The 21989-nt window shown below is 34.2% G+C and overlaps 2 protein-coding genes across 3 annotated transcripts in view; both read left to right on the forward strand.

The window, feature by feature from the left end:
* LOC116113527 (non-specific lipid-transfer protein 4.1-like) overlaps positions 1-6152 on the forward strand; it is a 31660-nt gene extending 25508 nt beyond the window's left edge. The window contains exons 2-3 of one of the 2 annotated variants that reach the window (XM_031399677.1): positions 4519-4846; positions 6093-6152. In XM_031399677.1, coding sequence (XP_031255537.1) covers positions 4519-4846; positions 6093-6109 — 345 coding nt within the window. In that variant the 3' untranslated portion in view covers positions 6110-6152. Of the gene's footprint in view, positions 1-4506; positions 4847-6092 lie in introns of those variants that run through there. The other variant, XM_031399675.1, reaches the window with a different exon arrangement.
* A 13742-nt stretch (positions 6153-19894) lies between these two features.
* On the forward strand, positions 19895-21389 carry LOC116113539 (protein XRI1-like). Its single transcript, XM_031399691.1, has 4 exons — positions 19895-20159; positions 20248-20414; positions 20501-20597; positions 20743-21389. Exons 1-4 carry the CDS (start codon positions 20081-20083, stop codon positions 21222-21224), a joined length of 825 nt encoding a protein of 274 aa, XP_031255551.1. The 5' UTR covers positions 19895-20080; the 3' UTR covers positions 21225-21389.
* The last annotated feature ends 600 nt before the right edge of the window (positions 21390-21989 follow it).

The raw sequence follows: 21989 nt of genomic DNA on the forward strand, positions 1-21989 counted from the left end.
GGGTGGCTTGGGTACCAAACTTATCATGTGATCTAAGAGTGGCAGCATAACAAAGATATCCAAAGACTCGAAGATGATCTAAAGGTCGTTGTTTCTTGAATAATACCTCATAAGGGGTCTTTCCATGAACAACTCTGATTGGCATTTGGTTAATCAGGTAGGTAGCAGTGATCACACATTCACTCCAAAAAGAGATGGGTAGGTGGACTTGGTGTTTGAGGGCATAGGCTACTTCTAGGAGATGACCTATTTTCTTTCGACAACCTTTTTTTTTTATGGAGTATACATGCAAGAGCTTTCATGCAGGATGCCAAGTGATGAAAAAAGAGATGAACAATTATGATTTAAAAAATCTCTTGCATTGCCGGTTCCAACCCTTTGGACGGAAGTACAAAATTGTGCGGTGACCATGGCCAGGAAATGTGCGATATGGGTAAGTGTTTAGGTTTTGGATTGCATGAAGAATGTCCATGTACCTCGGGAAAAGTCATCGACAATGGTGAGGAAAAATCTGGATCCATCATGGTTCGAAATATCAAGATGGATCAAAGCAAAAGGTTGGGTTGTAGTGGAAGTGCTATGTGGAAAAGTAATGCGGGCCTGCTAAGCTAATGGACATATGGGACAATGAGGTTGAGGAATAATTGCACTGTGACCTAATCTTTGATGAAGAGTAAAAGAGTTTTTATTAATCATTGCATTACAATTGGTAATTTTATTGGTTGTAATACAAGGATGAAAAATTCTAGAAGACTTAACAGGTGTCCAGTAGTATAAACCTCTATGGACCTTACCCAAGCTCACCAATTTCCCAATCAAAGGGTCCTAGAATTCATATGTGTTAGGACAAAATTTGACAATGCAACTATTGTCTTCACAAAGTTTGGAGACTGAGATGAGGTTACAAGGAAAAGCAGGGACACATAGTACATTTTTAAGGAATAAATTTTCAAATAATTGGACGGTCCCTATGTGAGTGGCCGATGTTATGTTCCCATTCAGCATGCGAACGGAGGTGGATGAGGTAGTGGAAATAGTGTTGAAAAATTTAGGGTGACAAATGATGTGATCACTAGCCCCTGAATCAATAATCCACATTTCAGTAGTAATTAAATTGAAGCAGTAAAAAGTACCTACATAAGATGTTGTGGGTGCAGTGGAAGCATTATTCAGAAGCTAGAGCAATTGATTGCATTGATCCGGATTGAGAGCAAGTGCTTGTTGATTTCCAAAAGGAAGAAAGTCAACCTGGAAAGAAGAAGAATTACCATTTTTGTCCTTGTTGTTGGAATCAGGACGGCCATGTAATTTCCAGCAATGGTCCCGATCATGGTTTCTTCTCTTGCAATAGTCACAATAGAATTGCCCTCGATTAGGTCGTGAATTTCCAAACCCATTGGACTCGTTTCTGGATCCATTTAACAAAAAGTTGGGCCCATTTGACCAGCCTATTGATCGGTTTGACCCTTGTTGTGATGTGGCTCGATTTGAGCCGTTAGATGCGTTTAAAAACACAATGAGCTTCTGACCATTAGATCACAAGATTGAATCTAGGTCGTTCATCTCTGCATATAAATTAGCCCCTTTCTTTTTTTTAGTTTGTCTTAGTTGCGAGCTCCCACCGCCATTGTCTTTAATACCTGCAAAAGCAATTGGGTTAGTGGATGGCTAATAGGAGTTCAACTGGCGTTGGCTCTCATCTTGCACCTCCAGTTGAAAACTCTGGCAAAGAGTGGGTGCTGGAGACGTGGCAAGGATCTATGTTTGGAAAGCGTAAAAGCTTTTGTTCAAACCGAGCAAAAAGTGCGACAATTAGTCACGATCTCGGATCCTTCGGTATTGGTGGAGAGTTTCTGGCAACCTTTCAAGTGTTTCCTTAGCGGCGTCCAACTCATTCCAAACGGCAGAGAGCCGATTGAAATAGGTTGTCACCGAAGTATTCCCTTGCTTTAGCTTGATTAGCCGTTACTGGAAAGTGTATGTTTTAGCGAGATCGAGCTTCCCATACATCTCCTTGATGTTGGCCTAGATCTCGGTAGCCATTTCTGTCGATGGGAGCCCTGCCCATACTTCTGTAGAGAGGCAATTGTTGATCCATGACCAAACCAACATATTGCATCTACCGTAGTGGCATTGAAGGTGTGGTTGTGGTGGTTGTTGGAAGGATATGTCGAGGAAGGGATCTTTGTCTTTTGTGATGAGGGCTCGCAGGAAATCGCGAGCCTAGGAGGCATAATTATTAGAACTCGTAAGGGTTTGTTTGATGAGGACCAATTTTGGTCCATCGAAAATCGGTGAGAAGAGGATGTCGCCTGATTCAGGGCAACTATTGCCGGTGGCTGGGATGATGCGAAAATGGTACAGGTAGGGATTAACATTTGGATCCGAACCCGTTTGAGGAAAGGAGTCTGGGTTGTGACCCGGTATTCCAAAAGGGGATGGGTTAGGCCCGGTGTGGGTAAAAGAATCCGGGTCATAACCTGACATTCCATATGTGTAACGGACATTTATACAAATTTTGTAAATGTAGAAATGAAAAATAATAAACACAAATAAATGTAATTATTTAATCAATCACATAAATTAGGGATTGATTGAATGCCAAAATCATTCCTTGATCTCAACCAGCACAAACCAAGGAAAAGTTGTAAAGAATTTGTGCATTCTAGGGCTGTAAACGAACCGAGCTGTTCGTGAACAGCTCGATGTTTGTTCGATAATTGTTCGATTCAACTCGATAACATACTGTTCGCTAACAAGTCGATGTTCGTTCGATAATATGTTCGATTCGAGTTTGAACATAGGATGCTCGTTCAATTATATTCGCGAACATACTGAGTTCGACTGATCCATCTGTTCGCGAACAATCTGTTCGATTATTTGTTCGTTTATGTTCGAAAAACATGGTATACATTATTATATATATTTATATTTTTTTCATTCTTATATTATGTTTGGTTTAGTTTGGATGAATTTTTTTTAATGGTAATCAATAATAAAATATTATGATGCTTTTGTTTTTCTTATATATATAATATGTTTGGATTTTTTTTTTCAAATGTCATCAATAATTAAATATATAAGTATATAACATTTTAATTAAAAAATAATAAATTATTATGATACATAGCATAACAAATTTAATAACATAATATATTGTATACTCAAGTGATATATAACATAACAAATCTAATAACATAATAGCTTCATATTTTTCCAAATGTAATCAATAATTAAATATTATGAGATAACATTTCAATTAATAAATAATAAATGTAGTATGGTAAATTGATGAACATAACATATTGTATAATCAAGTGATGTATAGCATGAAAAATTTAATAACATAATAGCTTAATTAAATATAGAATGGTAAATTGCTGAACATAACATATTGTATAATCAAGTGATATATAGCATGACAAATTTAATAATGTAATAGCTTAATTAAATATAGTATGACAAATTTATGAACATAACACATTGTATAATCAAGTGATATATAACATAACAAATTTAATAACATAATAGCTTAATTAAACCTTAATTAATCACACATTTGTATTGATCACACATTACAATAGACCATCATACCGCTATGAATTTATAGATGTTGATACAAAATATATATGTAGACAGTAATGATAATATATATATGATAACCTATGATTTTGATAATTTAATAACATATTAAATATATTTAATCTATGATTAATATATATATGATAATAATTTTGTGTGTGTGTGTAGATATATATAACAAATTAATCACTGTATTGATCATTTATTACAATAGACCTCATTCTACTATGAATTAATGGGTGTTGATACAAAATATATATATAGACATTTAAAATAGTTATGATAATTTATGTAATAATAATATATATATATATGATAACCTATAATTTTGGTAATTTAATAATATATTAAACATATTTAAACTATGATTAATATATATATATATCCAAATAACCAACGAACTAACCCGGCTCACCCAAATTTTAAAACAAAAATCCAAACCCAATTCCACATTTTCCCTTACCCAGCCCAAAATCCAAATCCAATTCAGTCACAGTCTTAATTTGGTTAATTAAACAAACTCGAACAATCTTAAGTTATTCGAACGAGTTATTCGAAAAGATATTTACAAGTTATTTGAACGAGTTAATCGAACAATCACGAATTGCTCGTTTAGTCAATCGAACGAACTCAAACAACTATTTTGTGTTCGTTTGAGTTCGAACACCCCTTTATGCTTATCGAATGAGTTTCGAACGGAGCACTCATTTGTGTTCGATTAGTTTGCAGGCCTAGTGCATTCCATATTTCGTCAGATTGTAATAATAACCTCTTGAATAAACTAACCGTCAAACCATAAAATTCCTCGACGTTTCCATTCCACGTCTACCGCACTAGCCACCCAAAAACACCCCACATAATTCTCTCTCAATATTCCATTATTTATACTCACTGTGTTTTGGCTTTCAGAATTCAGTGCTGATCATGAAATCTAACATGAAAACTTGCGTTGTGGCTTTGTTCTTGGTGGTGTTGGTGGGTTCAAAGGGTTTTGTTGATGGGGCTGGAGAGTGTGGGAAGACTCCAATTAGGTCAGTGGCGACTAGCTTGAGCCCGTGTTTGAGCGCGGCTGGAAATGCAAGGGCTAAGGTTCCGCCACTCTGTTGCTCAAAAGTTGGTGCGATGACCAAGACTGCACCAAAATGTCTTTGTGCCGTTATGTTGTCGCCTTTTGCTAAGCAGGCTGGAATTAACCCTGCCATTGCTATTACAATCCCCAAACGATGCAACATTAAGAAGAGGCCCGCCGGGAAGAAGTGTGGAAGTAAGTAATTCAAAGCTAGCTTTCCCATTTTATGTTTTCATTTTTCTGGCTAGTTGAACAAGCATTATTAAGGCAAAACCCAATTGATTAATCATTTTATATATTTATTTTTTAAATGTTAGTTTTCTCAATGCTTTTTATCTTGTGATTTTTCTTTTTTCTTGTATAGGACATTGCCATAATGCCATTGGTCAAGTGTCATTTCAATGACTAAGCTTTCTCATTTTTTCTTGGGGAAACGACTTACACCTACCCAGAAACGAACGATTGGTACCCAAAAGGTTTCAAAATGACAAACAGGTACCTTCCGTTAGTGAAAAGACTAGAATGCCCTTTGAGAAATATTAGTCTATTTTTTAATTACTTTTAGACTCCTTAAGTTTATTAATTCCATCAAATACCCCCAGAAACAAAGTTTAAAAATTAACAAAAATACCCCCACCCACCCATACTTGCCAGATTCTGGCGGCCACCATCGGTGGTAGTCGGAATCAACGGTCTACGCCACCACCGTAAATGGCTGGTAATTCATAGATCTGGCCGAAAAAGGCCAGATCTGAAGTGAAAAGGTCAGATCTGGCCGGAAACTGACGGCCAAAGAAATTGTCGTTGCTGTCTGTCAACGATGGCCATTTCTTTGGCCGTCAGTTTCCAGCCAGATCTGTGAATTACCAGCCATTTACGGTGGTGTGGCATAGACCGTTGTGACAGATTCCGGCGGTGGCCGCCGGAATCTGGCAAGTATGGGTGGGTGAGGGTATTTTTGTTAATTTTTAAACTTTTTTTCTAGGGGTATTTGATAGAATTAATAAACTTAAGGGGTCTAAAAGTAATTAAAAAATAGACTAATACTTCTCAAAAGACATTCTAGTCTTTTCACTAACAAAAGGTACCTGTTTGTCGTTTTGAAACCTTTTAGGTACCAATAATCGTTTCGCCAAACCTTAGGTGGGTATAAGTCCTTCGGCCTTTTTTCTTAAGTACCCAATTGAATAAAATCAATGTGCCAAACGCATTAGTGAAAAATTTCTAATGCATTAATGATTGCCAAAAAGAATAGGCATTCCTGCTTTTTGTTATTTAAGCAATAAATTTTTCTCTGGATGAGTTTCTTATCTAGAATAGCATTAGAGATATATAAACTTCTAAGTGTAACAAAGCCATTGATTTGAAAAAAATATATATTCAATTTTAACCTTGTGTCTCAATATATAATTAATTTTGAATTTTGAATTTGATTTTGCAGGGTACACCGTCCCATGAGAGGAGAATCAAAATAGAGTAATCCAACAGTAGAGAAAAGTAATAACACATAAGGGTGCATTTAGTTCAGGGAATATTATATTACTAAGGAATGTTATATTACTAGAAAGATAGATTATCAGAGAATCTTTAGAGGAATGTGTTTGATTGGTTAGAATAAATTGGTGGGTATGTTATAATAATATGTTTGGTTGGGATGATAAATGAGTGGGTATGTTATGTAGATTACTGAATTACCCTCCTTTTTAAATAATAGTATAATATTATTTTTTAAATTATTTCTTTTAACCTCTTATATTTGAAATTTTGCTAAAACACCCCAACCATATAAAACTTTAATTTGTAGAAAAATCATCTCCACCCACCCCAAGCCACCGCTAGCAGCCGCCGTAATGGCGCACGATCGGTCGGATCTGGCTGGTTGTGCGCCAGTAAGGCCTAATCCAACGATCCATGGCTAAAAACGGCTATATATAGCCATGAATATAGCCATGAACGTGAAACGGCTATAGATCTAGCCGTGAAATGGCCAAATATATGGCTTTTCATGGCCAGATCTATGGCATTTCACAGCCACATCTTTTGCCGTAAAACGGCCAAATCTGGTTGTTTCCAGCCATGGATCACAAATCCAAGGCCGGAAACTTCCTTACCGGCACAGGACCGCCAAGATCTTGCCAGTCTTGTGCCGATATGTTGACTTTCGCTTGCGGCCAGCGATGGTGGCTAGCGGCTGGCGATGGTCTTGTGTGGTTGGGGGTATTTTGTTAACTTTTAAACTTTTTTGTGGTTGAGGTGTTTTAGCTAAATTCTCAAATGTAAGGGGTCTGTGTAATTTTTATTTGGTAGACATACGAGGGAAAATGTGTCCAAAATGATAAAAGGTTAAGGGCAAAATAGGGTCAAAATTAAGATTACCTTAGTAATCTTATATTAACACCCCTTAGGAAGGTAATCTGATTACGTAATATTTGTAACAGTAAACACTATTTGTAATAAAATATTACGTAATATTTTTATTATTTAACAACCAAACAAGGGAATCTTTAAAATAAAACAAAGATTACAAGATTATCTTATATCACCTCGAACCAAACGCAACCACAATATTATGACATGAGGTGGTGATAGATAGGAAGTGATAAATAAAATTGGCATTGAGGTCACTTGACCCATTCGGCCAGTAGTTGTTTCATGCTTTTTGTTGGCTTATGTAAGAGTTTGCAGTTAATTTAAATATTGTTCTTGTGTTTAATCTTCTTCTTCCTCCTTTGCAATTTTCTTTCGCATTTTGATAGTTTTTCATAAATGTCTTGACTTATGAACGCTTCAACAATATGATACTTGTGATGTATTTTATATTTTTAAAAAATAAACATGAAGCGAGGGTTTTTTTATATTAAAAAAATAATCTAAAAAGGATAGTAATTAACAGAAGCAGTTGGGTCAAACATATCTCTACCAACTTATTGTTTCAAACTTCTTAATGATGAGTTAAAAGTAATCCATTTTAATTAGTCCAATTTATCCCCCATTTTGTAATGTTGCATGATAGACAACACTTTCATTCAAACTAAATTTCTATGTTTATGGTATAAAAACAACTTAAAACAGTCTTATTCTAATTATTACAGCAATCCAATCATAACGCCAAAAAGTAAACTGTAATAAGAAAAAAAAAAAAAAATGACAATCCCAGAAAGTAGAATTGTTATTGAGATTGTAAAGAAGCGTTGAACAAACCAAGAAACCAATTTGATGGTGTTAAAACTGTAACACCAAAGAGAATTTAGTTGCTTATGCTTGTCAGGTACGTTAAATTAAGGAGAATCAAGAAGACCATAAAAGAAAATAAGGCAAGTTGATGATCATGCAAGAAAACGCACATCAATAAAATTATTAATCTTCTTGAAATTGATCTTTCTTACAGTTGGATCAAATTATAAATTCATTCAAATTAAGTTGCAATGGAGTTTCAGAATTTTAGCCACAGTTATTTTCGATGGAATCTCGTAACCTCAATTGATATCCATTATCTTCTATAGGAATGAGCTCGAGGGTAGTTTTTTCTAACCCCTTTATTCATTCGGTCCCCAAATGAATTTTCTGGCTTCGTCCCTGGCTTGCTTCTTTTGTCATTCAAATCTCTTCAACTTTTTAGTTTGTTTCTTTAGGATATATAATCCTCTAGAAAGGTGTTTATCTCATATGTTTTTAATTCTTTCTTTCCTTTTTATAATTTATTGAGCTTGTCTCCAAGATCCAATCGAGCAATTGTATTTAATTATCGTATTATATTTGTGATGATAATCTTCGTTCCTACTAGCAATATTTTTTCTCTTCTTTCCCTTTCTCTATATCATTGTTTTGGTATAAAAATTAAAATTGCCTTTTTAATTAAAACAAAATTTAATGAAATAAATAAACCCCAGATAAAGTAGACCACGAAAAAGCCCGGGCCGTCTGGAGTGGCTCCAATCTGGCCACGCTGGGCCCGATCCAGGCCAGCGCGGGCCTTTTCACATGAGGCAGTGTAATTGATCTGTACGTATACAGAAGAAAAATTTCACATGAGACAATTATAAATAGTTATTATTTTGATGGGCCAGGCTTATTTTGACTAATAGAGAGTTATTAAGCCCAAACTTGTTAAACTATTGTCAAGTCTATATTTGTTTATCTAACCCATCAACTTCAACATCTTTGCATCATTTAAGTATTGCATTATCACTATATTTATGCATAATTATTATTTAATTTTTTAATTACAATCTCAGATAAATAAGTGATAAAATTATCTATTATTATTAATTATCCTTTTTTATAATATTATTAATTAGGTCTTTTATTAGTTTATCAAATTTTCTCCATGAAAACTTAAAAGGAACTTACAAACATAAATTCTCATTGAATTGCATTGCATTTGAAATAGTGTTTATCACACATCATATTCATCTGTAATTCACTTGTTTTAGTATTTATGAACACTGTTGATTGATTATGGTTTCATTATTCATGAATTATACTATCCACTTAATTTTTTATTGTTCACATTTCTGCATTTATTTCATGATAGTAACATCATTAATAATCATTTGTATACCATGAGCTTGATTCAATTGGCTATCTACATAAATACTTTCAACGTGTGCTCTCACTCATATACAATCTTCTAAACATTTCGAACATGTTAAACTTATATCATAACAAACCTATGACTAGCCTACTTTACAATAATTAAACATAAAGGAAGCTAGCAGACACCATTGAAAGAACACTAAGGTTAGCATTACAAACACGTCAAAATGATAATTCTACATTCTTTTTACAAACAAGTCTTAGTCTCTAAAGCTATGTTTTTTATCGTTTAACACAAAGAGATTATACAAATAATAACAAAAATTCTCATTTTAAAATACATGACTTTACTTGAATGCTAAATTCCAATCTTAAGGGAGAGTAATGAGTTATTTTATTCTATTAAGATGGTTGTTGTAGATAAGAAAATAAAGAAGAGGGGTTTTAAAAGAAATGGGATTTTTTTTTTTTTTTTATTAATATATTAAAAGTTTGAGTTATTGGTTGAGTATAAGGTAACCAAAACAACATATTACCAACGTTGTTATTCCTAAACAGGATCGATGTAGGAACTTGGAAAGTCTATTAGTTTTCCTTTTTTTCTAAGATTATTTCTATTTTAATTAGGAATCTAAGTTGCTTTCCTATTTTAATTAAGAGTCCAGTTATTTTAGGAATTATTTAAGTTATTTTTCTTATTTTATAATTACATAAATAATTAAAGCCGACAAAGTTGAGGCAAATGAGACTAACAACAGAGGAATTTAAAGCTCAAAATTTGCTAGTTTATAATGTTCAAGTTTGACCAAAGAATTACGGTAAAGAAATACAAAAAAATATTGTTTGAATCTTATTCCCTCTTAACTACGAAAATTTAAGATTAATAAAAACTTTAGATAAAATTGAAATTATACCTTCAAAAGATTAATTCATCTAAACCAAAATAAAAAGGTCATACAATATTATTTATCTTGAAATTAAATTTAATAAATTATCAATTCTAAATAAAAAGCAACAAAAATCTAGCTATTGCTTTTCAAAATTTAAATAACTGATTTATGTTTAGAAATACAATTTTAACATACAATCATACAAATATTCAATTCCAATAATGATTCAAAACATTAAAAATCCTCTTTTTACAAATAATTTAGGCTGCGCTTGGTACACTACTCTCACCCTATCTTACTTCACTATCCTATCCTAAAAAATGAAAAATACGTTTGTTGTAATATTCTTCAAAATTCAATCTTATTCTATTCAACTCAAAACATTTAACAGTTAATTTTCACAATAAAAGTTTATAGATTAACAAAAACGCCCCCACCCACCCAAGCCACAATCACTCGCCAACAGCCGCTGCTGGAACGACTCACAACTAGCTAGATCTGGCCGGTTGTGCGCCGATCTTGCCTTTTCTGACAAGATGCACTATGGATCAAGCTATTGACGACGATCATATCTTGACTGTCAACAACGACCAATTTTTGGCTGTAGATCTGGCCAAAAAAGGCAAGATTGGTGCACGATCGGCCAAATCCAACCGATCGTGTGCCATTCCAGTGACTGATGGCCACCATTTGGCGGTGATGGCGAGAAGTCGATTGGGTGGGTGGGGGTGGGGGTGGGAGTGTTTTTGTTAATTTATAAACTTTTATTATTGGGGGGTTTTTAGCTAAATTAATAAATGTAGGGGGTTAAAAAGTAATCTAAATATTTTCAGAAAATGTTTTTCAATAATGTACCAAACACATTCTCAAAATCCTATCCTAAAATGTATTCTAAATAGGGTTTTACAAATGCTATTAAAAAAAAGTGTACCAAACGCAGCCTTATTCTCCCCTTTCGATGTTGATGTTTTAAGTTTCATGAGAATAGCCGCGAATTCATCTGCCCCTCACTCTCACTCCCACTCTCATTCCCTTCTTTCTGTTATTCACTTTTCCCACAATTACCACGTCATCCACTTCATTAAACCCCAAGCGTTCTGCTACCCAATCACACGCCACCCAAAAAACAAAGGCCCTATAAATCAGCTTTCTTGTTTTTATTTTACCCAAATAAAAAATTATTATTATGCGATTTGCATTCCCCTTTTATTCCCTGCACTCACTAAAACTTTGTTTTGTTTGCCCTGGATTTAAGTCTCTTATAGATCGTATGAATTCTTTCTCATCCCTTATCCAATAATCTGTATGATCTTTTAGAATATTAGTTTAATAGATCTTGATCTGATTTCTAATATAATTTACTTAACATTATTCTTTTCAAATATATGTAGGGAATTTTGAAAGGATTTGACCAGGCCATTAATATATGTGTTTGCATTGATGAATCTTAAAAAAAGAGGAAAACGAAAGCAAACAATTGTGGTGTGAAGGGTATTCATGTAAGAGTGTTAATAACTTAATATCAGCCACCTCTATTTTATATGATGATGCAATTTTTAATGGACAATACTAAAAGTATAGGGAATTTAAGAAGCTGTAAGTGCGATGAAAAGTTTGGCCCAAATCACAAATGTCAAAGCAAATCACTCCAGATACTCTTAGTGACTAATGACGTCAAATTTGACGAGGAAACAAAAACGGTCGACATCGCTGAAGAACCAAATCCAGAAGATAACTCTATGGCCCTTTTTATGAATTCAATTGTGGGTATCACCTCTGATAAAACTCTTAAGCTAAAAGGGAAAATTTGGGATGAAGAAGTGATAGTGTTGGTGGACAATGGGGCATCCCACAATTTTATTTCTCATGAGTTAGTACACAAATTGAGGTTAGAGGTGCATATAACTCGATCTTTTGGGGTGATGGTTGGCAATGGGTTCACAGTGAGATGTGAGAGGATTTGTAGATGGTTAGGGTTAGCAATGCAGGGGATTACAATTCAATAGGATTTCTTTCTGTTTGATTTGGGAAGGGTTGATATTGTACTAGGTATTGCTTGGCTTAGCTCATTAGAGGATGTTTGTTCCAATTGGAAGAATCTAACCATGAAGTTTGAGGTTAAGGGCTAACGAGTATCATTGCAAGGGGATCCATCACTGGTAAAGACTATTGTCTCACTAAAGGCCATGCTTAGGTCACTATACATGGCCTAGGCATTGGGTTTTTGATTGAATTTTGCTCCATATTGCATAAGGGAGAACAACCTAGTGACCAGTTTGATCCTCAGATAGAAGCATTGCTGGGTGAATTTTAACTTTTTGTTTGACTAGCCTACTAGTCTTCCACCTTGCAGGAGACAAGACCATGCCATAATGTTGAAAGAAGGGACACAACCCCAAATATTATACCTTATAAATACCCCTACTTCCAAAAGAATGAGATAGAACGATTAGTAAGGGAAATGTTAGTAGCTAGCATCATTCAACCTAGCACCAGCCCTTTCTCTAGTCTTGTTCTCTTAGTTAAAAACAAAGATGACAATTAGAGGCTTTGCGTTGATTATAGGGCTTTAAACAATATTACAGAGACAAACAAGTTTCCCATTCCTTCTACCGAAAAGTTGTTGGATGAGCTTGGGGAAGCAACTATTTTTTCTAAATTGGATTTGAAATTTGGTTACCATCATATTAGGGTAAATGAGGATGATGTTCCCAAAACAGCTTTTCGAACACATGAGGGACACTATGAATTTTTGGTTATGCCATTTGGCTTAACCAATGCTCCCTCTACCTTTCAATCTTTGATGAATGAGATTTTCAAGGCTGTCCTAAGGAAGTTTGTCCCAATTTTCTTTGACGACATGCTAATCTACAGCCCTAACCTGGACACTCCCATTTCACACTTGAGACAAGCATTGCAAATTCTGAAGAAACATGACTTGGTCGTCAATAAGAAGAAGTGCCTCTTTGCTTAAGCCAAACTGTATTATTTGGGCCATCTCATATCTACCAAAGGTGTGGAGGCAAACCCATAGAAGATAGAATATATGCTCAACTGGCATGTCCCTAAAAATTTTAAGGGCTTGAGGTGATTCTTAGGATTGACAAGGTACTACTACAAGTTTGTTAAAGGGCATGGCCAAATTGCATACCCTTTAACCCAACTGCTCAAGAAGGACTCCTTTGCTTAAAGTGAAGAAGCTCAGATAACTTTTCAGGCCCTTAAAGAAGCCATGATAGTTGTTCCTATTTCAGCAGTCCCTAATTTTGAGCATTCATTTGAGGTGCAGACAGATGCCTCTGGGTACAACACTCAAGGCCAATTGCTTTTCTAAACAAGGCTTTCTCTCCACAATCCAGGCAAAAGTCAATGTATGAAAGGAAACTTAGGGTTATTGTGTTCGCGTTCACAAGTGGAGTCACTATCTCTTGGGCAAAAAGTTCATTATTAAAATTGATCAGGAGTATCTCAAATTCCTCATGGCCTTGCGAGCCAAAACACTTGAACATCATAAATGAATTTCCATGCTTTTGGGGTATTCTTTTGAAATCCATTATTATCCTGAAGCTTCCAATAAAGTTGTAGATGCTTTATCCCGTAGAGAGGAAGGCCTAAAGATTAATGCCATACAGTTATTCATTATAATGAGTACGAGAATTCAATAGTTGTGGCTCATCAAGATCCCAAATTAAAATTCATCATCCAAGATTTATTATTTAATGAGAACAACAAACCTTATTATCAACTTCGACAAGAGTCTCTTTTATACAAAGGCAGGTTAGTACTACCTAAATCCTCCAAATTTATTACTAAATTACTTGAGGAGTTTCATAATAGTCCATGTGGAGGCCATTCAGGCTTCTTTCGCAATAATAAACAAGTGGTTGGGGTAGTATTTTAGGAAGGCATTAAAAAGATGTGAAAACTTTTGTGAGATACTGTACAACCTGTCAACTGAACAAACACACAACCCTCAAACTTGCAAGCCTCCTACAACCTTTACCCATCCATACTCAAGTGTTTGATGATCTTACTATGTATTTCATTGGAAGATTACAAAAGGCTCAAGGGTATGACACTATTCTAGTAGTTATGGACAGACTCACCAAATTCAGCCATTTTATCTTACTTTGCCATCCTTATACTGCCAAAGAAGTTGTTGATGTCTTTATTAAGGATAGTGAAGCTTTATGGTTTTCCAAAGTCAATTGTCTCGGATAGGGATAGGGTCTTCATGAGCCAATTTTGGCAAGAACTTTTCAAATTGACTGGCATTACTTAAGTTCCACTTTACTAACACCCACAAATTGATGCACAGAATGAAGTTGTTAATAGGACTCTTGAGGTGTTTTAGTAACAATCAACCTCGGTAATGGCTTTAAATGGTTAGCCTAGGCTAAGTTTTGGGTCAACACAACCTACCATAGTTCAACCAAGATGACTCCATTCAAGGTCTTGTATGGCAGAGATCCCCATATCCTACTAAAGTTCAATGAGGGACTTTCTGTTGTGGAGGATGTAAATAGGCAACTTTTGGAGAGAAATACCCTTTTAAAGGAGCTCAAACATAACCTAACTATTGCCCAAGGTCACATGAAAGAGCAAGCTGATATCCATCGCAGAGAAGTCAATTCCCAGCCAGAAGATTGTGTTTATAAGCTATAACCATACAAGTTTAAATCTATTGCTAGGAAACTCAATGAAAACTAAGTCCTAGGTTTATGGGCCTTTTGCAATATTAGAAAGAATTGGGGAAGTTGCCTATAAATTAGATACCCCCTACAGCTTGTATCCATCCAGTCTCTCATGTCTCACAACTCAAACACAACCTCTACAATTCAGTCCCTATTCAATCACTTCCTACCTTCCTCACTGAAGACATGGGACTCATTGTCCAAAGTAGAGAAAATTTTATCAGTTTGCACTCTCCTCGATGGGTCCAAAGAAGTTCCAATTCAATGGTAGGATCTACTAGTTTTTTAGGCCACCAGGGAGTCCTATGATGTCATTTCTGCTCAATTTCACCTTGAGGATATTGAGCAGAAATGACATCATTAGGAGTCTATGTTGCTTTCCTATTTTAATTAAAAGTCAAGTTATTTTATATTTGTTAAGTTTTATTTTTTATGTTAATTCCTTGTCCTCGTAGTATTAGCGTTAACCTACTATAAATAGGTTTGTTATGTATCAAGCTATTCATAATTTTGATCATATAAAATTTATAAACTTTTCTTCAGAAGCTTTTGTTGTGGATTCTATATGTTTTCTTATAAATTCAAGAAGCCTTCTCGTTTTGTGGATTCAAGCTGCTACGCTCAGCATATCTAGTGCTTATCATACTCCGTTGCGTCAAAGATTGTGGACTCTAATAATTTGGTGCTTTTACTTTTAACATAAGATTTGGATTGTGGTTACGAGGACATTTAAATAGCTTGATCTAGGAATGAGAAGTAACCATTTCATTATCAGACAAAAAAACTCATTTTTTGATATTATGTTCCAAAGTAGGTGAAGGATGGATATTCCTTTGTTGTAAAAAGGTAAATTGTAAGTTCAAGGGTTTGAGGAGATCAGAAAGACACAAATTCCAAAGATTTGAAACAATATTTTTTTTTAACAAAATTTATCTAACTTAAATTATTCATCTTAGATGCATATTTTCAAACATTCTTTTTCTCGTATATATGCACCAACCTAAGCATATATATTTATATTAATAGTTGCGAGTAATTATTTAATTTAAAACAAAGATAATTTATTAATCCAGCAATGCTATACTTATAATTGAGTTGTATAACTCAGTCATACAAACAGATAAAAAAAAAATAGAATAATTATTTTACATAAATTTTATGTAAATTTTATCTATTTATATGATTCAATTATTAAAAAAAAAAAAAAAAAGTTTATTGTTTATTAACATTCACCATATTCCCAATTTAATTGTCCATAGAAGAATGACATAGGGCTAAAAAAAAATAAATAAAAGGGAAAACCGAACCGAACCGAGAAATCGGTTAACCGGTTTCTGTTTCAAAAAATTACTAAATCAGTTTTCCGGTTTATATTATTTTATAACCAGTTAACTGAAACGGTTTTCCTATAATCCTAATATAATAATATTATTTTAATTTTTAAAATCTTTATTCTTTTATTAGTTTGGATCCCTAACTTCACAGTTCACACTCATACTCCTCTCAAACTCCAGTAGCCACCGCTGCCCTCTCAAAGACTCAAACTTATCTTCTTCTTCATTACATTTACAGATTTACTCGTCTCTCCTCCAGTCCTCCTCCCGTCCTGGCTTCCTCTCCTCTCAAACTCGCTTGTTTTCTCTATCTTCTTCTTTATGCACGCGCCATGGTGTAACCTTAGCAGCCGGGGAAGTTGTTTTGGCTTTACAGCAACCTTATGCTCTTTCCACAGGTTGGTACTCATTCCTTCCTCTTGAACCTTATTTTAGCTAAATGGAAATGCATTTCGAGCATATAGTTTTTTCATACTTGCTTGTCATCTTATTGGTCCTTTTTTCATGTTTAATTCTTGATGGATCAAACTACCAGAAATTTAAAACTCATGAAGTGCATCATAAGTTTGACTGATGTTTGGAAGAGGATACAGGTCATAGCTGTATAGTTCCTGGTATTGAGAAAACCCGTCTCTATAGATGACTTACTTGGTTCTTAAATATGTGCTGATGAGTTAAGATAGGACAACAAAATCATTGAAAAAACACAGAGATCTCATGAATCTTTTTTTGTTTTCAAAATTTAAGTTGAATTAAATTATAATAGATTTTCTGAAAAATTCAGTTGGATTATATTTTTATAAACATAAATGTGATGAAATGAGATCTGCAATTTCTGACATAAAGCAGAAAAATAAGCAGCTCACCACTTGCACAAACGTGAGTAGCACTCAGATTCAGAAAAATAATAATGACTTCAATTAATCAAATTTAGAATATGTATAATTTATATTTGTCTTGCAGTTATTGGTAGTAGATCATATATTTGCATTCAGTTAGATATTAAGAATTTATAAGAAATCTTCTGAAACTTCATAAAAAGAAAAATCTGAGCCACTATAATCAATTTTAACAAATCATAAAACATGCCAGCAAATGAAAACCCGTTAGTCATTTCAGAATCAGAAATGACCACGTTTTTCTATATGTTTATCACAGAGAGGGATCAAAATCAAAGTCGGAATAAAACTGACCACAATCTGATTTCTTTGCTTATTTTTTTTAATCATGTCTGGACCTCTGTTGTCAAGAAGACAAATTGAACTCAACTGAACTGCAACATATATTATCATTGAGTTTTTCTAAACTTTGAATCAATTGTGCAGCCAAATTTGGTGGGAAAATAATAGACTTGTCTCTGGAGATTTGGAAGTTTGGAACACCTGAACAGCAAGCTGCATCTTTAAACGCAGTCAGGGACACCATCCTTGGGATCTTTCTTATTGTTGTTTTGGTGTATGATATTTCTTGCTTACTCTTGATAAATAAATATCAGTAAAGATTTACTTGTCTATTTGCTTCCTAATCTGCTATTTGTTTAAACAATTCTTATTAATTTTATGTCTCCCATACAAATACTTTTAGCGTCAATATCATGTCTTCAACAATAAAATATCATATTACCTTAAGAATTCATACTGTGTAATATTGGGCATCAACAATAAAATATCATATTCAAAGCTTATGATTTTTAAAAAGATCATTACATTGTTTTAGGCAAGCAGCACATTCCAAAACCCGTAGAAGAATTAGTCAATTAGATGCCATAATAGATAAACAGATATACCTTATTTGCTTCGTGAATAGATTTCAGTGTACTGCTATATATGATTGATGGACTGATGAAATGATTTATACAGGCTTATCATATATTATATATATGGCTGATCAGTGTCTTAATTAAAAAATGTATCGAATTAAACCATTAAATACATTTTTGACGCCCTTTATGATTTATTAAAGTGTACGTATGTATGCCTGATTTTGACAGCGCAGTTTGGGCTGAGTTGACTTGATAGCAAATGGTGCCATGAACTTGGTTCGCTCTGTTATAATTGTTACTGTCTTTATAATCTCATACTATTGTTGCTCCATTATAAAAGTTTTGACTCTTGTATTGTTTGTAGTTTCAGTATCTGGTTTGCAATTTCTGTTGTAGATCCATGCACATGCACATTGGAGGGAGGAAGAACACAGATATGTCTCGTTCAGCCCAAACTTCACCTTTCTGTCATGAAAAATCTTGAGCTGGTCTCTGAAATAGAAGGCTTTGCCTGCTGCTTTGGTCTTGGTAGACGATTAGGCTAAATTTCTTGCATTAACTTCTTATTTAAGTATGCAGTATTTTTTAGGATTATTATTTTATATTGTAATTTCATTCATCCACACACAGGAGAAACTATACATTTTCCCGTGCCTAATCCCTCCAGATTTTGCACAATTTTGAGCTAATTTGGGAATTGGCAGTTCGGCACCTATAATGTATTTAGCTTCAATCTGATTAACTACTTACATTTAGAGATTAGGTGTAAATAAAAAAAGAAAGAAAAATACATCAATAGCTAGGCCTGTAAATTATAGACATTTTTTTTTTTTATCAAAACATTACGGGATGTGGGATGATAGTAAAGAAAATTACAAAATCCAATTATCGGAATATGTGTTAAAAGTTATTTTGAAATGTATTAAAATTGATATTACAATAGGAAATCTTTTTATCATAACGTATAAAAAAAAGGCAAAAAGAAATTTATTAAAAAACCGGTTTGCAAACCGGTTAACCGATTGCAACTAAAAATTTGATCAGTTTGTAAATTGGTTTAAGCAAAATTCGGACAGATTTCGGTTTGTAAATGGCTTGAACCGAAAAATCGGTTCGATTACCGTTTTTTTTTGCGGGCTGTTGACAGTTAACAACTTCCCTCTTTTTGGTAAGGTGTAATCCAGCTGTCCATGGGCCTAATTTTAATTATATTTGATGGACTTGGGTGGACAAATATTGAAAAACTCCGGCCCAACCGTAGATTACATATCAACCATACAAATTTGGCACGAAACCCCAAAAAAGCCACGTCACACAAACCTTTAACAGCCGTCCGATTAAACATCAATCAAAATCCCACACAAAAAACAATGTTTTTTCACACATTGTGACAAAGTTTGGACCATTCAAACCCATAAAAGGAGTGGTCCCACTTCCCATTACAAATTCTTCTTCTCCAACGGTCTTCAACAGGTGCCACCAGCATGCCAGAAGTGGGCCCATCAGCCCCCATGAAGCTAAATACCAAAATTAATTTAAATTAAAAACTTTCAATTATTATATTGCTTATTGAGGTTTTGTTGTTATTGAAAATTGTTAAAATAACAAGTACCCATTCATTTAATATTCCTTCAGTGAACCCAGGAAATGATGAGAAGAAGTTTTGACAAACTTTGGGGCTAAAGATTAGTATGACTTGAGCATTATTTCTGACAGATAAAAGAATCATGAAGGTACAAAAACTTAATAAAATAACATTTTGACCCCCAATGTTATTGGGCCTATTTATCAAATGAAAAAGAAGAGATGTGGAGGATAAGAAATGAGACCCCACAATGGTAAGAAAAAGTTGTAAAAAGGAAGAACGGTTGGTAACAAAGTGAGAAGGAAGAAAAAGAAAAAGCTGAAATTTGAATTGTGTCGAGTAAGCATGTTTTTCTCTCACAACTTGCTTTACATGCGATACCACCGAACATTAAATCATTTCTATTGCCATTATTTAGCCCCCCATTTACCAAACCCCACATCCATTTCTTCTTTAGAAGTGACACCATTTTTCCATATCCCAAGAAACATTTTTTTTTCCTTTACTTTTGCCCCCTTCTTGCCGTTGACTGAATCTACTTCTATTTCTCTTCTTCTACATAAATACAACCATTTTCCTCTTCATTCTTCCTTACAACATCAGTAGTAGTGAGTGTGAAGTTCACTCCATGGCTTTTGCTACCTCTAATTCTCTTAGTTGGGATCTTCAAAGCCTTGGAGTTTTCAATGCAGACATGTCGACTTTAGGTTTTTACTATTTACTTTCATTATTTTTCTCTTGCTTTCTACTGTTCTTGTTCTTTTATAACTTACTTCATGGACATTGTGAGTGCAGTGATGGATCATGAAGCGACTTCATTCTTCTCTCCCCTTCATCACTCTGCAGATTTCTCAACTGGGTATTTGGAAGACGCATTGGTCGAATTCAGTGAGCGTTCCAAAAGAAGAAAATTGCTTTTGTTTAGTGATGATGAAACCAATGGCTCAAAGGACTTTGAAATGGTACGCAATTCCTCATTTTCAATTTCTACAACCAATTTATCTTTTATATAATATGATGAAGGCTCATGGTTTTGATAATTTAACAGTCGTACTGGAATAACTCAAGCTACAACTGCGACCTCCATCAGTCTGAGCATTATAGTAATTGCATGAGCCAGATAACTAGCATTAACGGAGGTTCAGGTACATATTATTTACATACGTTAATTATTTCTTCTACTTATAAATCATTTTGAACATGTTATAATAAATTTTCCATGTGGTGCTGTTGACCAAATTTAGTTCATGATCAACTTTTCGTTTAATTAATTTATACTTTTTGTTGTAGATGAACTGATGAGCACAATGAGTGGAATGAGTAACGAGGAAGCCAACATGATCCCAGAAACCAAAACGCCAGAAGAGACTACGTATTCACCCATTGAAGCTCTTGACTCATCGTCTTCCTCCTACAAATACTCGGTCAAAACAAAGTCCCTTTTTGATCATGGAGACACCCCATTTTCGACAGTTCCTTCTTTTGCTGGTGGTGATGACAAGAGAATTAAGAAGAGAGTTATAACAAGAGTGGTGTATCCATTTGCACTGGTGAAGCCGGGAGGGACAGAAGGCGATGTGACTTTAAACGATATTAATGAGAGAATTTTGATGCCGCCAACGAGACCAGTGAGGCACCCAGTTGGGGATTTTGCCTGTAGGCCATGTGTATCTGCTGACGGTCCAGGCCTTTCTGGGAAAGCTGTGGTGGCCCTTACAAGAATCCACACTCAAGGAAGAGGCACAATCACCATCATCAGAACCAAAGGTTAATTAATTAATAAGCACTGGTTAATTTATGATTAATTAGTTCATGTTGTAATGTATATATACAAGTTAAAGAAGAGGGTCTGTATGTAATTGTATGGCTCACTACTTTTTACAGATTATAATAGTCTACAGCTTTTCTCTTTGAAGAAAATGCTTTATGTTGTTTAATGTGAACTCGAATTTAGTGATGAAGTGTGTAGAAGAAAAAAGGAAAAAAAGTAATAAAGAAAAAAATGAAAGATGATAAAGGGAAGGGAAGAAGAAGATTAAAGGAAGTGATATTCCAGAATAAAGGGTCCAAATATTTAGTTGAAGAGAAGACAATAGTTTGAAGATGTGTTGGAGATGATGGTATAAGGATGTTTTTGTTTGAGATTGGAGAAGCTGCCCCAACTTATGACAGAGGGAATTGACAGCTTGAAGTGCGGTTCATTTCTCTTCAAAATCCAACCACACAAAACTCAACTCGACCTTATTACTATGTTCACCATTATTATTTAAACTAACAATTATAAATACTGATTATTAATTTATTTGATCAGTTGTTTAATTACGCCCAAAATTCAACACTTGTTTTGAAATTAATTATAATTTCCAACTACCAGATTACTTAAATAATATTTCGTTAGAATTATTTCTTATTATAGACTGACCTTGACTTATATATATATATATATATATATATAGATATATATATATATATTCATTATTGGTGGATCATCTAATTTTTTCAAATTTATTTTCTAAAATAATTAATTCTGGTCATAG

Source organism: Pistacia vera, unplaced genomic scaffold (assembly GCF_008641045.1).
Source record: "Pistacia vera cultivar Batoury unplaced genomic scaffold, PisVer_v2 Contig680, whole genome shotgun sequence".
NCBI classification, from domain to species: Eukaryota; Viridiplantae; Streptophyta; class Magnoliopsida; order Sapindales; family Anacardiaceae; genus Pistacia; species Pistacia vera.